This window comes from Coffea arabica, chromosome 2e (assembly GCF_036785885.1).
Source record: "Coffea arabica cultivar ET-39 chromosome 2e, Coffea Arabica ET-39 HiFi, whole genome shotgun sequence".
NCBI lineage: Eukaryota > Viridiplantae > Streptophyta > Magnoliopsida > Gentianales > Rubiaceae > Coffea > Coffea arabica.
The window spans coordinates 25,948,800-25,963,681 of record NC_092313.1 but is presented as its reverse complement, the minus strand read 5'-3'; the positions used below and the strand labels follow the sequence as shown (position 1 = coordinate 25,963,681).

The 14,882-nt window shown below is 34.5% G+C and overlaps 2 protein-coding genes across 5 annotated transcripts; one reads left to right on the top strand and one right to left on the bottom strand.

Annotated features, from left to right (window-relative positions):
- The first annotated feature begins 226 nt into the window (after window positions 1-226).
- LOC113732172 (GTP 3',8-cyclase, mitochondrial) lies at window positions 227-6,275 on the top strand. 4 transcript variants are annotated; one of them, XM_027257820.2, is made up of 8 exons: window positions 229-546; window positions 2,041-2,121; window positions 3,574-4,194; window positions 4,378-4,545; window positions 4,633-4,824; window positions 4,925-4,993; window positions 5,076-5,173; window positions 6,016-6,275. In XM_027257820.2, the coding sequence occupies exons 2-7, from the start codon at window positions 2,062-2,064 to the stop codon at window positions 5,157-5,159; spliced, it is 1,194 nt and encodes a 397-aa protein (XP_027113621.1). In that variant the 5' UTR covers window positions 229-546; window positions 2,041-2,061; the 3' UTR covers window positions 5,160-5,173; window positions 6,016-6,275. The 4 variants fall into 4 exon arrangements, 3 of the variants coding, with proteins under 3 accessions (XP_027113621.1, XP_027113622.1, XP_027113623.1); XM_027257821.2 differs by lacking the exon at window positions 229-546 and adding an exon at window positions 1,647-1,893; XM_027257822.2 differs by lacking the exons at window positions 229-546; window positions 2,041-2,121 and adding an exon at window positions 2,393-2,546.
- A 5,554-nt stretch (window positions 6,276-11,829) lies between these two features.
- Window positions 11,830-12,342, bottom strand: LOC113729573 (VQ motif-containing protein 25-like). The gene has a single exon (XM_027253849.2). The coding sequence runs from the start codon at window positions 12,340-12,342 to the stop codon at window positions 11,830-11,832; it is 513 nt and encodes a 170-aa protein (XP_027109650.2).
- Window positions 12,343-14,882: the final 2,540 nt, after the last annotated feature.

The window sequence follows — 14,882 nt, the reverse complement described above, 5'->3', positions numbered from 1 at the left end:
TATGAGAGAAAAAGTATAAAATAATGCTAACAACGATAAACTAATAATGAGAAAGAAGGACTAAAAATGATCAACTATAATAAAAAAAAAAGAATTAATTTTTTTTTACACGGACAGTATACATTATTATTAGTGTTGTTGGATGAATGACAACTATGTAAACACATATCATTAATCAAACGGTGCTGTCAGTGTCAGTATATATAAGATTTATTAAAAAAAAAACCTACTATTGATTGAACAAGGAAACGAAGAATAACACGGAAGAAAGTTGCCGCCGGTCCCGCCATTAGACTGATAGTAACATCCGGCTTTCCAACTTTGATTTTGGCTTCTCCAACCATTCTGAGTCACCACAACCCCTCAGTTATTGCCTCCCCTATATCCCAAACACAAAATATATATTATTGGTATTTCCTTCAATGCCTCCACCATCATGTTCCTTTAGCTGCCATCAATTTTTTCCCTATCAAGCACACGAATGGAATAGAAGTATGGACAGATTTTTAAAAAATTAAGTTCGGGATTAAGACCCACGAGATCGAGGTATTGTTGGTATTTACGGATTTCATTTTGGTTTGATTCATGATATGCATCTAGTTTGATTTGTTCATGGTTTTCTTTTTTGGGTAAATGAATTTTTTTTTTGTGTTTTTTCGTTGAATACAAGCTATTTAGTGTTTTTTCAACCAAATTCATTTTAGCTTGACATTGGTCTGCTGTCAACCAATTTAAATTAGTTTTTAATTGCATATAACGAAGGATTACCACCTTTAATCATTAAAAACAGAGAAAAAATGAAGAAGAAATAGAGACTGCAGGTCTAAGAAGGGAATTAGGAGAACAAATGTTGGATTAAAGAAAAAACACAGAGAGGGGTTTTGCTTCTGCTTCAGCAATTTTGGGTCAAAAATCAAAATCGCCAAAAAAATTGCTGCCATTAGTAAAACCCCAGTACCCGAAAAAATGTAGCTGATAAGAAGCAAGACAATAAGTACAAGAGAAAGTATGAACAAACTCAAGAAGAAGCTAAAGCAGAGCCTGCGATTATTGCACCAGAATTTAAAAGAAAAAAAAAGAGACAACAAAAAGAAGAAGAAACTAAAGCAAGATGACGTTTTGAATAATGGGTTGGGTTGTCCCCAGAAATTGATGAGAAGGCTGAATACTTTGATGGGCCAGCTATGGAGTCCAAGAAAAAGAAGAAGAAACAGAGAAAGGAAGAGTTTTTGAATAATGAGTTGTCGCCAAATTTTGATGCAAAGAAAAAATAGAGAGAAAATATGAAGGTAGTGGAAACCGGAAAGAGTCAGGTTGTGGATGAGGCTGAAAAGTGAAGAGGTATAGGTGAGGAAGGAGTTTAGGAAAGATGAATTCTTGGAAATAACTGCATAAGATGAAAGAGAATTTGGCTGGTAAGCAATTTGACTAAGGAATTTAAGTACAAATTTTTCCAAATCTTTTGCTGCTGTCTCTTCAAAATCAACCACAAGAGAAGGGCTGTGCCTGCACACGCCTTTTACAGTTTTACAAAGACACCTGCTTCTATTATCCATGTGGGTAATCATAACTCCTGTATGAACTAACGTGTCATCTTCTGCTATTATCCATATGGGTACTTTCGTACCATTTCCAGTATAGTGCGAACCTACCGACAATCACAATAACCACCTCAATGAATTATTGTCTGTGGGGCTTCGGCTTCACCGCTATAACTAGCGCTTTTAAAGATAGCACCAAATTTCATCTGGCATCCTGTCCCTGGATAGCATAAAAATAATGGGAGTCGCATCTCACCAAAAGAAGTAATGTGAGAATGGCAACTGGGTTCGACAAAAAAAAAGAATGGCAACTGGGCCCTCAGTGGATTCGAACAGTCCTTTGCATGATAATGTTGTATATGTTTGCATGGTTCCAAATCTACTATTCAAGATTCTACTTTTCTTTCTTTTTAATATCTTTCCAACCTGCTTCATCCAATCTAATTTTCAAGATTCGTATTTTTTCTTCCTTTTTAATTTGTTCTTCCTGCTTAACCAGGAATACTAATTTGGTAACAAGATGTGGCTCTGCGCCTCGAGAAGCTTCAATTGGTATCTGGGCCTCCAGAAATACAGCTTGGTAGGTTGCTTTCTTTATGGGTTTTTTTTATTGTGGTGATTCAGTCTATGATTTGCTTTGGTTTGAAATGGGTATACCTTGTGTTTGTTGGTCTTTTCCTGCATGTAATTGTTTATTTATATTTGGAAGAGGGAAATTTCCTAGAAGATATTATCCGTCTGCAGTTGTATTCTGTGATATCATATGGCTGTCACAGCAGAATACTTGATTTAATGGATAGTTAGTGACTATTAGTCTTTTGTTGATTGATAAGCTTGATAAAAAAAAAACAAGTTGTTCATCTCAAAAATCATGACTCAAATTCAAGCTTTTGGAAATTTTTGAGCTCGGTGCACCCTTACAAAGCCTTTGGCTTTGGAAGCCCTTTTGCCAGTAGGGAAGAAAAAAAAGAAAATTGGTATCTGGGCCTCCAGAAATACAGCTTGGTAGGTTGCTTTCTTTATGGGTTTTTTTTATTGTGGTGATTCAGTCTATGATTTGCTTTGGTTTGAAATGGGTATACCTTGTGTTTGTTGGTCTTTTCCTGCATGTAATTGTTTATTTATATTTGGAAGAGGGAAATTTCCTAGAAGATATTATCCGTCTGCAGTTGTATTCTGTGATATCATATGGCTGTCTCAGCAGAATACTTGATTTAATGGATAGTTAGTGACTATTAGTCTTTTGTTGATTGATAAGCTTGATAAAAAAAAAACAAGTTGTTCATCTCAAAAATCATGACTCAAATTCAAGCTTTTGGAAATTTTTGAGCTCGGTGCACCCTTACAAAGCCTTTGGCTTTGGAAGCCCTTTTGCCAGTAGGGAAGAAAAAAAAGAAAATTAGGGGATTAGAAGCACAGAATTAGGATTCAAAATTTAATTTCATTTTTAGGAGGAGATGCTTCCAACTGAATTTTCTAGAATCTAGTCTGTAATATGTGTAGCTGGAAATAACTTGGAAAGTCATTGTTACTAATGCTTCTCTTGTAATTGTCTTCCCACTATTTAAGTTTTCCGTATTGCTTGAAATATTTTTAGGACATGTCCATGAAATATTTAAGTATTCCCACTATTTTGGCCGTGCTGCTATTTATTGGTTGTACTTGTTCATCAATCGTGGTATTATTGAGTTGAATGATGCGAATTAAGTCAAGATGACTATCAGAGAAACCAGAAATTGATTCTAACTAATATGCGTAAGTAGAGATTTTGGATTGCATTCTGTGCAAATCAGGAGGAGCTTTGAGCATGTGATTTGTTTCTTTGTGACGTGAAAATATGTTTATAGTGCTATCGGTTTGTAGACTTGGCATAGTAACTGCTATTTTTAGCACTTACAGAAAATTCTGAATTCATTTTGCCTGATCATTGTTTTACTAGCAAGTTTTGGCAGTTCCACAATGTACTGGTTGATCTGCTTTATAGTTGTCATGCTGTTACTTTAGTGCATTAAAGATTGAGTTTTGTTAACAGGCAAGTGGAAAAACAAGATCTCTGTTCCAATCTGCAAATGTTGTTGAAAGGCAGAATTTGGAAGGTGGTATGGATGGATCCTTAGCGGAGAAGTATGCTTCTTCGCATGAAAGACTGTCTGATGACATACGGAAAGAGAATCGTGTATCGGATATGCTAATTGATTCATTTGGGAGGCTTCATACTTATTTGAGGATCTCTTTGACTGAACGTTGCAACTTACGGTGTCAGTACTGTATGCCAGCTGAGGGTGTAGAATTAACCCCAAATTCTCATCTTCTATCACAAAATGAGATTCTTCGTTTGGCGAATCTTTTTGTCAGTTCTGGAGTTGACAAAATTCGTTTGACTGGTGGAGAGCCAACTGTCAGAAAGGATATTGCAGATATTTGCTCACGGCTGTCAAACCTGAAGGGACTAAAAACCTTGGCTATGACCACAAATGGAATTACACTAGCAAGGAAACTGCCAAAACTGAAAGAATGTGGACTGAATTTGGTAAACATAAGCTTAGATACATTGGTACCAGCAAAATTTGAATTTATGACTCGGCGTAAAGGATATGAAAGGGTGATGGAGTCAATTAATGCTGCAGTCGACTTGGGATACAATCCTGTCAAGGTAAGATCTTCTTCCGAAATTTGAGTTGCTCATCAGATTTTTTTTCTTCTGCCCTTTTCCATGCTGGCCATAGCTTCATGTTTTAAGGGCTTTTGATTGCTTCCTGTTGATTGTCAGTACTTCTCCCAGAAAAACTCAAAAGTGTATTAGTTCGTGTGATACATATTCTCTGTATTGTCTCAGGTCAATTGTGTCGTAATGCGTGGGTTCAATGATGATGAGATCTGTGATTTTGTAGAATTGACGCGTGAGAAGCCCATTAATGTTCGGTTTATTGAGTTCATGCCTTTTGATGGAAATGTTTGGAACGTCAAGAAACTTGTGCCCTACTCTGAAATGTTGGACAGAGTGGTAAGGTAGAACTCAGGCAGTAGCTAACCTGTTCGGGTTTTTGGATAATGTTGCTCATAAACTAAATCTCCCAATATTACTGAACAGGTTAAACAATTTACAGGGGTTCAGAGAATTCAGGACCATCCAACTGAGACTGCTAAGAATTTCAGGGTTGAGGGCCATCAGGGTTCAGTTTCTTTTATTACATCAATGACTGAGCATTTTTGTGCTGGATGTAACAGATTGAGACTTTTGGCTGATGGGAATTTCAAAGTATGCCTTTTTGGTCCCTCAGAGGTAAATTACTTTCTTCCCTCGCCTACAGTGGTTCAAAGTGTGCGTTTTTGGGTTCAGAGCTGATTTTGAATCATTTCCTCACTGAGAGTTTCCTTTTCAGGTGAGCTTAAGGGATCCACTTCGTCTTGGTGTTGAGGATAATGAGCTCAAGGAGATTATTGGGGCTGCGGTACAACCCTATTGTTTTTTCCTGAGCACACCAATATGCTCAAGTAACTTTCACTAATTTGATTGGGTTCTTATTCATTCAGGTTAAGAGAAAGAAGGCTTCTCATGCTGGCATGTTTGATATTGCAAAGACATCAAATAGACCCATGATCCGCATTGGTGGCTAAGCTTGTGCGAAGTTGTATGTCTGCTAACTAATGTTGCTTATTACAGTATTTAATTTTGATAACCAATTTCAGTTGGCTTAAAGTTACGCCCTTCACATTTAATCAATTTTTTTTTACCTTTTATTCTTTCACTAAGGTCTACACCCTTAAATTCATTTGTTTCCCCTTCAGTATGGAATTATCTGCACCACTTATGTTCAATTGGTGAGAAATGTGATTCTTAGGTGTTACTGTTATTGGTTCTTCTGAACTTCTGAGTGCAGTATTTGTAGTTGTTATGCTTGATTGGAACATATCAAACAGTACTGGATGTCTAGATTATAATCAGCCTATGCGGCTTGGGTCCCTTTGATACTTAGAATCTGATTCAGGGTGTTCCTTGCCTTGCAATCGTCACACATTTTCCACTATAAATTCCTTTCTGAGTCGGTAATTATTGAGATTTTCAACCCAGAAGATAATCTGCAGAAGTCCAGTGACATTGTCTTTTAAAGCTAATAACGGCCAAGTTACTTAGTTCTGCAACAGTTAAGCATGATTTGTACATCAAACACAGTATGATGACTTGGTATCCACCAGGGAGCAATTGTTTAGTATCTTTTCAATTGTTTTTTCATAACTTCAGCTTTGTCATTTGTGTTGAGCTGCTATTTTGTGCTCCAGAAATGTTCATCTTTTATTTAATTTTGTTAATGATGAATGTCTGGGTACCCTCTTAGTATACCTTGAGTTTTACCTTTTAATCTTTCTCTCCTCTTTATCTTCTTTCATTTTTTGATCCCAATTACTCCCTCGTTGCTATTGCCATGTATAGGCATAGTTACTTAACCTGACATGCTCTTTCCTTTCTCTCCAGAATCTTGGCGGTCCAACCTCCTTGTAACCCACAAAGATGAGACCGATACTCGACGACAGATCTTTGGGGTGTAAGTTATGTTGTATAAATAGTGATGATGCTTTCATTTAATAAGCATGGTGTGCTGAATAATCTGTAATTGCCAGTTCATTAGCCATTGTACTGGATAGAAAAGGAGGTTATTGATATGACTCCCAGGAGGTTTTGCTTCCTTCCTTCCACCAAATTCACTATATCATCACTGTGTTGCTTTTCATCCAGTTCAAGGTTTATTCTGTCAGGCTAATGAAACCTGTGGCTTGTTGTTTTGCATTATTTTCTACTTGCTTGAGGAGCTCAGTAAAATATGAATTTTCTTTTGCACGAGAGATTATGATCTGGAACAAAACGAAGACAATGTATTGGCAAGAATGTTAGACTGTAAAGAAGCTACTATATCTCATTTAAGTTGGGTCAGCCTTTTTTTTTTTTTTTTTAAGGATTTCATACTTTATGTTGATAAGGGTGTCATTCCGGAGAAGCAAATCCTAATTGAACCTATATTTGCTCAATGAATACAACTCCGGAGGAAATGTATTCAGAAGTGAGTTCACTTTCTGCCTCTTTTTGACTTTTTGCAAGGGAATTACCTGTGCCAAGGGTTTTCCCTAGTGTCTGGTGTTTCACTGTGACGTATGAAAAATTGCGAGTTTTTGGCATGCAAATTGTGTCTAACTTAGAGGGTTGCATATGCTCAAACAGTCCATTCATGAGAGCCCGGATGTAATTTGTTTCTAAGTGGTTGAGGTTCTGAAATTGCGTTCAAACGACACAGGGCAAGGCATCTGTTGTACCATTTGATGAAAAGAAACCTATGTTTCACAATGTATTGAGGTGATTATGCGTTATACAGCTTCAAATCGTCACGCACTTGTATTCTCCCTGGCATTCCAAGCGTCGAATTTAAGCACACAAATACGTGTACAACAATTTATCTCACATACCTAACATTATATATAAAAAAATACTACAGTAATTGTTTTGAAAAAAAATCTTTCAAATTATCTTCAATCCAGCCACATTCATAGTATCTTAAGTCAACAGTTTGCTACGCCAACTGAAAGAAACTCTTAGGTTATACAGTTTCAAAGTTATCTGATAAAAATTTTTTTTTTTTTTGGGTTTGTACATTTGACAGGTGTTGAGTCTGTGCAATAATAAATACCTACTCAATTAAAATATAGATTTTGTATATAGTGTTAAGTAGGGTCGAATCTATAGGGATTGGAAAAATTCATTTCTCCTTGGGTTCAAAGTATGGGGGATTTTGGAGATACTTGGAATTAACCAACTAAATTCAGTAACATCAAAATAACACAAATGAAATAAAATTGAATCAATAATAGCAAAACTCTAGCCAACAAAGGAATAACTGTCAGACAAAATTCATAAACCGGTCATAGATGTAAGGATGAATTCAATTATTTATTGATAAATTAGTTCTAACATAAAAGCCAACTCTTCATTATTTTGTCGATAGTCAAGATATGCCGATGACTATTTCTCTAATTAGGAAATAATTCTAGGTACGACCATAGAAGTTTAATTTTCCGATTGTATGAATAATTAGAGGAGTCTAATTCTAACCAATCAATACGCTATGAAAGTCTTTTTAAGTTAGATTATTCGTTCCCCTAACACAAACCTAAGTATGCCAGTTGCTACCAGGATTAAAGCAATCTAACAATTACAAATTAAATCGCTTCAATTAGCAATCGACTATTAAATCAATTCAAATACCGGATCCTTTGATATTCGAATAACATAATAGTCACAAATATTAAAACCAAAGAACGAATAAATACCAACAAATAAAAGAAACAGTGTAATTGATTAGATCTCACAGTTTGTAGAACAAAGCCTTCAAGTTATCCTCAGGCTAGAAAGAGAATTTGGCTACGCATCATTGAGGGAAATCTACAAGAATCCATTGATAACAATTGCGTATGGTTCTTTTTTTTCCCTAAAAACTAACGAAAAGGCCAGTCGAAGGGCAAAAGCAAGTGACGTCGTATCTTGTACTTCAAAGAGTCACACCACATGAAATTGTTGCTGGCCAACTCCCATTCAAACGGTCAGTCCTTTGTTTTTTCTTTTTTTGTTTCCTAGTCGGTCTCAATTACCAACAGCGTAACCTGTATCCTAAATAGAAAAAGGTAACTACTAAAGATATATTCCAGTTTCCCTCATCCAATACTAGAACTAATAGTGAAAATTAAAAGTCTTCAAAATCTTCTTCCAAAAATTTCCCTAAGTTCGATTTGGACTTGAAAATAGGCCCCGAACGTACCACCATCAAATTAACTCTTAAAATGCTGAAAAATTGCTCTTTTTGATCACGCCTCATATAATTCGCTACAATTAGCACAATTAATCGACTATCAGTAGAATCCGATAATTAAAATAATATTTGGTAAGAATAGAGGAGAAATTAATCATAAAAATTAATAACAAATTTCAACATATCAACGTTAGGTGGTATAAAATTTATCAAATACGTAACATATTTCGGAAAATATCACTAATCCAAACACACTCCATCGAGTGCCGGAATGTCAACCTGTCTTTGTCTTTTATGTCCAAAACTATTTTCTTCTCTCAAGTCATTACTCTATTTTCTTTCAAGTCAGCGTCCAGCGTTAAGAAGTTAAATTTTGATGCAAGTGGTTTTCTTTTCTTCTTTCGATTGTCTATCCTCTTCAACATACCAACTTCATACGTTGAAGGCTGGCTAATTTGCATTTTCTTTCATTCACAACTATGGTAAAGTGCATTTTACACGATACTGCACTTTTATTTTAGTGTAAGTGAGGGGTTCAAATCCGAAATTTCTTACTTACACTTTTTTTCTTCGAACCATTCAACATATCCCTTCTCCAACCAAAAACATGTATATATATATAGACACACACACATATTAATAATACTCCACTCACATGCTTTTTCGCTAGGGTAAAGTGCATCCGAAATCATTTAATTTCTTAAATTTTCATGCCGTCCATTAGACTATTTTTGTACCAAATGAACCTCTAAAAGTGCTTCATTTAGACCATTTTGTTAAATTAGATAGGAGTCAACTCTGAATTAATTACTTATTAATTAGAGGCACATTTAATTTGAGGAAACAGTTGGGACATTTCGTGCAAAATCCATCAACTGCGAATCAATTAAGTAGAGTCCATTCTGCTACCAAAAACTCCCAAATTTCTAAATTTTCGGCGAGAATTGGTGTGAAATTAGTAGTTCTAACAGCAAATGGGCGGGCTACTTAATCCGCTGATCGGTTTTGTGCAAAATGTCCAAAGTAACCATTCGGAATGGGCGTTTCTCTCTCGCTTGGTTTGACTTTCATCTAACTTCATAGCTATGTTTTCAAGGGACTATTCGACGCCAAAAATAGTTTAATGGGTGAAATGAAAATTCTTAAAAAGTTTAGTGGCATCTAATGCACTTCACCCTTTCAAAGATCATACACGTTAATTTCCAATGATTGGTTAGAGATCCTTTCCAATGATTGGTTAATTTGCAGGGCCTTTTCATTGCTTTTATATGTGTATCTTTCTGTAACTTAAAGCATTTACTGCTATAAAATTTCTTGAAGAAATCAATTAAAGATAGCACACTATCCAAGTATTATACTAGTACTACTATCTTATGGAGGAAATCTTATGCACTGAACCATGCTTGCAAGTTGCAAGTAGCAAGTAGGAATAGAAAGGTCAACAGAAATATCAGTTACTTGAGGTTTTCTAAACGTACAAGTTGTGCATTAATAAACCAGCTTCCACAGTAGACTTAGCTGAAAAAAACACAAATCAATCTTCATTATTTCTGTTCAATTGCATGTAACTTTGGCATGCAGACTTTTAGCTGCAAGTCTCCGCTTAGTTTAATGGCTCAACAATTGGGCGATGAAATTGACTGATTTATGATAATCATATAATACTTGGATAGTTTCTTCGTTTTTTTTTTTTCTTTTTTCATTTTCTTGGAAAATCATTTTTACTTTTTATCAAAAAAAAAAAGTTCTTATTTTTACGATATTATGTTCGTCACGATCATGCTTATTTATTGGGCAGTAGGTGCAAAAAATTTTCTGGCAAACTCAAGATGAGTTCTTGGTCTTTCTTGTGAGCAGAAGATTCTTGTTTTCATGGTAAGAACAGGATGATTCAAAGTTAGGAGGACTTTTAAGATCCCAGTAAAGCAAGTATATTAATTTACTTTCTTGAAATGACAAGCCTTGCTATTTTCTCATGTATTTGAGTTTCTTGCATTGTTGGATTTGAGCACTTTTCTTCCATTGAATTTATAGCTGCAACTTTTGCTGGTTGAGAGCAGGAGAAAGTTTGGCAGTTGAAAAATTAGTGAGGTATGTACTTTGATTTATTTCAACAATTGAGGATGATATATATATGTATGGACCAATTGAGATGGTGACAAAGGAGTAAGGGCATTAATAACAGTAGGTAATATAACAGCATCAATGAGACTATGGTCATAAATCTCTCCAACCAATAGTTATAAATTAGAAACAAAAAACTCCCTAGATCACAAATCAACATCAATGGGACTATGGTCATAAATCTCTCCAGCCAATAGACATAAACTAAAAACTAAAAAACTCCCTGGACCATAAATCTGAGCATCTGCAACTATCTTTATAGCAGACAATCATGACAATGAAACTAGAAAGTACAATCCTCCCCAACCAAAGAATAGTATATATAAAAATTAGTATACAAGTAGTAAATGAGAAGCACTAAATAAGTTGATGAATTAGGTGCATGTAGTCTCACAAAATGAAAGACAATGAAAGCATCATTGCTAAGTCCCCTCTTCCCTTAAAACACCCAAAAAAAAAAAAAAATAATCCAAGTCCAATGTTTCTTGGGCACTCATTTTTATTGATACTTATCTACTTCAATTCCTTTGACATTTTTATGTTTTATCAGAATTGTTTCCCACTTACCTGTCTCTCTTTTTCTTTACTTTGTTATGGTAAGAACAGTACTGTGATTTAAAGTCAAAAAGAACGTGCTGAGAATTCAGGGAGGACTTCACGTAATTTGAAATTCTGTCATTTTTGGATTCAATTACTTTTGTTCTAGGAATTTATATCACCAACTTAACTGGTAAAATGCAGGTGAAATTTTGGCAGTTAAAAGGTACTTGCCTTCATCTCATTTTGGTGGATACAAAATTCCTTCAGAAGAAAGATTAATGCAGCCTTGCCATTTTGCTGGGATTTCGTTTTCAGCAACTGAAAATGATATGTATAGACCAGCTGAGATGGTGAAACATGAGGAAGAGCATTCCTAGCAGTAGGCAATGAAACAGCAATTATGCAACCAAACCTTATATGTCTCCAATCAGCAGTCATACATTAAAAATAATAGATTCCCTAAACAATAAATCTGTACATGTAAAATTATCTCAAGAGCAGACAATGAAACTAAAATTACAAATCTCCCAAACCAAAGACTAATAGACAACTGATTGTACTAGTCACGTTCATGACAAGCATTAAACTGAACTCATGAGTTAGGTTTATTTAATCTCACAAAATGAAGAAAGAAAACCAAAGCATCATTGCTAACTTTTCCCACCCAATAATAAATATATATATATAATCCAAGCCCACATAGCTAAATCGTTTGAGGGAAAAGATGACAAAAAAAAAGTTCTTAAAAACTTGATTGTGCACACTGACGACATGAAAACCTGCTGTCATTTACATGAGAAAAGCCTTCTAATCAACAAAGTGGCATCCCACTAAACATGTTGTTGATTTGTGATTGAGAAGACTTGACTCAGAAGAGGGAATTGACTTAGATCTTGAACCAAATTCATATCTATATCTCCAAAACCACGAAAAATCCCATGTGAAATGCCCTCTCCTTTATACAAATACTCTATCTCCTTCTCTATCTTTGGTGTACCTTGCAAGAATTGAATTCCTTGGTTGGCCTGAGGCTGAAGCTGAACGTCAGTCCACAACTTGGGGCAGTTACTACTGCTGCTGATCATCCCTTTTGGTGGAAGTCCTCTACGTGCCTTCTTGATTCTTTCTTTCGCTTCAGCTGATTTTCCAGTAAGTCTTTGCACGAGATCGCGAAAATTTTCAACATCTGTCTTTATAACCTCAGGTGCAACTATGTGAATTATTCGTATTTTTGGCTTCAGCTTGGATATTATGTGAGAATCCTTGTGCAAGGCCAGCTGCTTAGAGTTTGCTGAGAAGCCTGAGAATAATGCATCATTTGTTTGTGGTTTGATCCTCTCCATTCTTCTCAACAATAACGAAAATAAAAGAAAGCAGGGGTGGAAAGAAAGAGACGTAGTTTGGTTATATCCAAGAAGAAGAAATTGGGGGATAGTTTATATACAGATGATTGATCATGAGCAACTAGCAAACTTTAATGTCCAATGGGAGTAATAAAAAGGGAAAAGCCTGGATAGAATAGATAAGAACTTTTTTTTTTTTTATCTACACAGGGGTGTCCGGGTCAATCCTTACGGGACCCGAATAATCCCCTGCGACCCGGCTAGACACCCCAACTCAGCCCAAGTACGATATGTGCACGGAGGAATCCAGCAGAGCAGAGACTCGATCTTGGGACCCCTCGATCACCGGTGAAAAGTGCTACCACTGGACCATTCACGCGGGGCGAATAGATAAGAACTTGTATGATAAGTTGTTGACAAGTGTGTGTTTCCGTACATATCATGTCATGGAGTTGAATTTCGTACTTTATGATCCTTTTGTCTAAGTAGTTTATCTTGGATAAACATAATTGTAGGTGCTTTCATTATCTAGCACCACAATAATTTCCAAATGAAATACAGGTATACAGTGACTAAAGTCAACTCTTGTAATGCATGTAATCAATTTTGGACTTATTCTCCATTGACTATTTAACCGATTATATATATATTCTAATTTTGAATAATTAGTTTTTGTGATATTTTTGGTTGCTTTTATATTTTCATTATAGATTTTTAATGACCAACAAAAATTAAAATATATATCACCCAAAAAATAGCTTTTACTGATTCTGATTATTTTTTATAATCAAATTTTGTAAAATTTAAAGCAATCGAGAACAAGACCTTTGTTTTTTAGCCTTTTAAAAAAAAAAAAAAAAAGAAAACCTTTCAGTCATTTAGCTCTATAGTGTTTTCCATGAATGTATCCTCTTTTGTTCTTTTATTTGGACCAACAACAGTTTTACACTGAATTTTCCGTTGGGAGTTGATATATAAGGGGTAAGTATCAAAAATTAATGCTCCAATTGCACTTTGTAAATCTGAAATTTCCTCATGCTCTAGCTTTAACTAATACTAAAAGAGATTTTTTCATCAGGTTTCTAGAAAGGTGTTGATATTTTGGTTAAGTTGGAAATTACTTGATACTGATTTTCATAGTGATACTTTTCTTTGAGCCCCTTTCTTTCTAAGAAAGTCAATTTCTCAAAATAATGACAATTTTTCATTAGGACATGTCAATTCTTAACTCTTGCATCCTAATTGCTCATTTTTTTTAAAAAGTGGACTTCTTTCTTGATAAATGATAATTATTAGATAGATAGAGAACTTGACTTTCTTCACTTCACGGCTTTGGTAGACTTTTTCAAATTAGTAATATCTCATGTACTTTTCATGCGATTGTGTTATCCCAAAATATAACAATTTTTGGGGTCTAAAATTCTCTGTGCAATTTTGATTGTTAAATCAGAATGTAATATTTTTTTTCATTTTTTTTAACTATTTGCTTTTGAAGACATCATTTGCATTGGAGTCATTGGTTGGCATAATAATGTTTTCCAAACCTTCTTTTGAGCTTCCTAGAAACAGCCCAAAACTTGAAATATCAAAAATATTGATACTATCATATGGAAACAAAACTATTATATACTCATGATATCATTACATTTAAGTTATAAAAGTGCAAAATTTTATACAAATATTTATATACATTGTATTATTCTGAATGGAATCCATAAATATTAATGAAGTAATCAGATCCATTTTTAGAAGGATAATAGAATAAATCAATTGGCTTATTTTACTTCTGCTACTCCAGGTCACCTTGTTTGTTGCTTTATGTGATCACCATTCACCATCTCCCCCAAAACCTTCCTGAAAAAAATCATTTAGCAGTCTAGATATGTCTTCTTTAAATTGAAAGTATCATGGATGGTGGAAAATCTGGTGAAATCATCAAATTTTAATAATTGAAAAATACTAGGAGTTTTGAATAAATCTCAATGATTTAAATAGTACGTACAATATCAATACCTTTAATTGCTTTGTTGCTTTCTTTATTTCATTTTCAATTTTTACTAAGACAAACAAAATGTAATTAATTAATACTATTAGAAAGGGTTGATTATGTATAAATCAAATACAATAACATTCTTTTAGTTTGTTTTTTCCTGCTTATGTGTAGGGTAGCATTTAATGTTGCTAATGACATGGTTTATGATTATAAAGCCTAGCTATTTGATTAAAATTTGTAAACTTTATTTTGTGAATGAAGTTTTGTTCCTCTTTTGTGGCTTAATTCATCATAACTGAGACAAAGTTCCATTTTTCTAACATTTAACGTGATTCATATTGAGATTGATTACTCTTGAAATGCATGCAATAGGTATCTAATTATTGTATCAAAAGGTAATCTGGGTGTCACAAAAACTCAGATTAAATTTTAATTACACGCTTATTCAACTAATTAGACTCATGGTATTTTACGAGACAATATAGATATATATAGATGGACATTTGGCATCTCTTGCTTAAAAGAATGTGGAAAGAAATGAGTATAA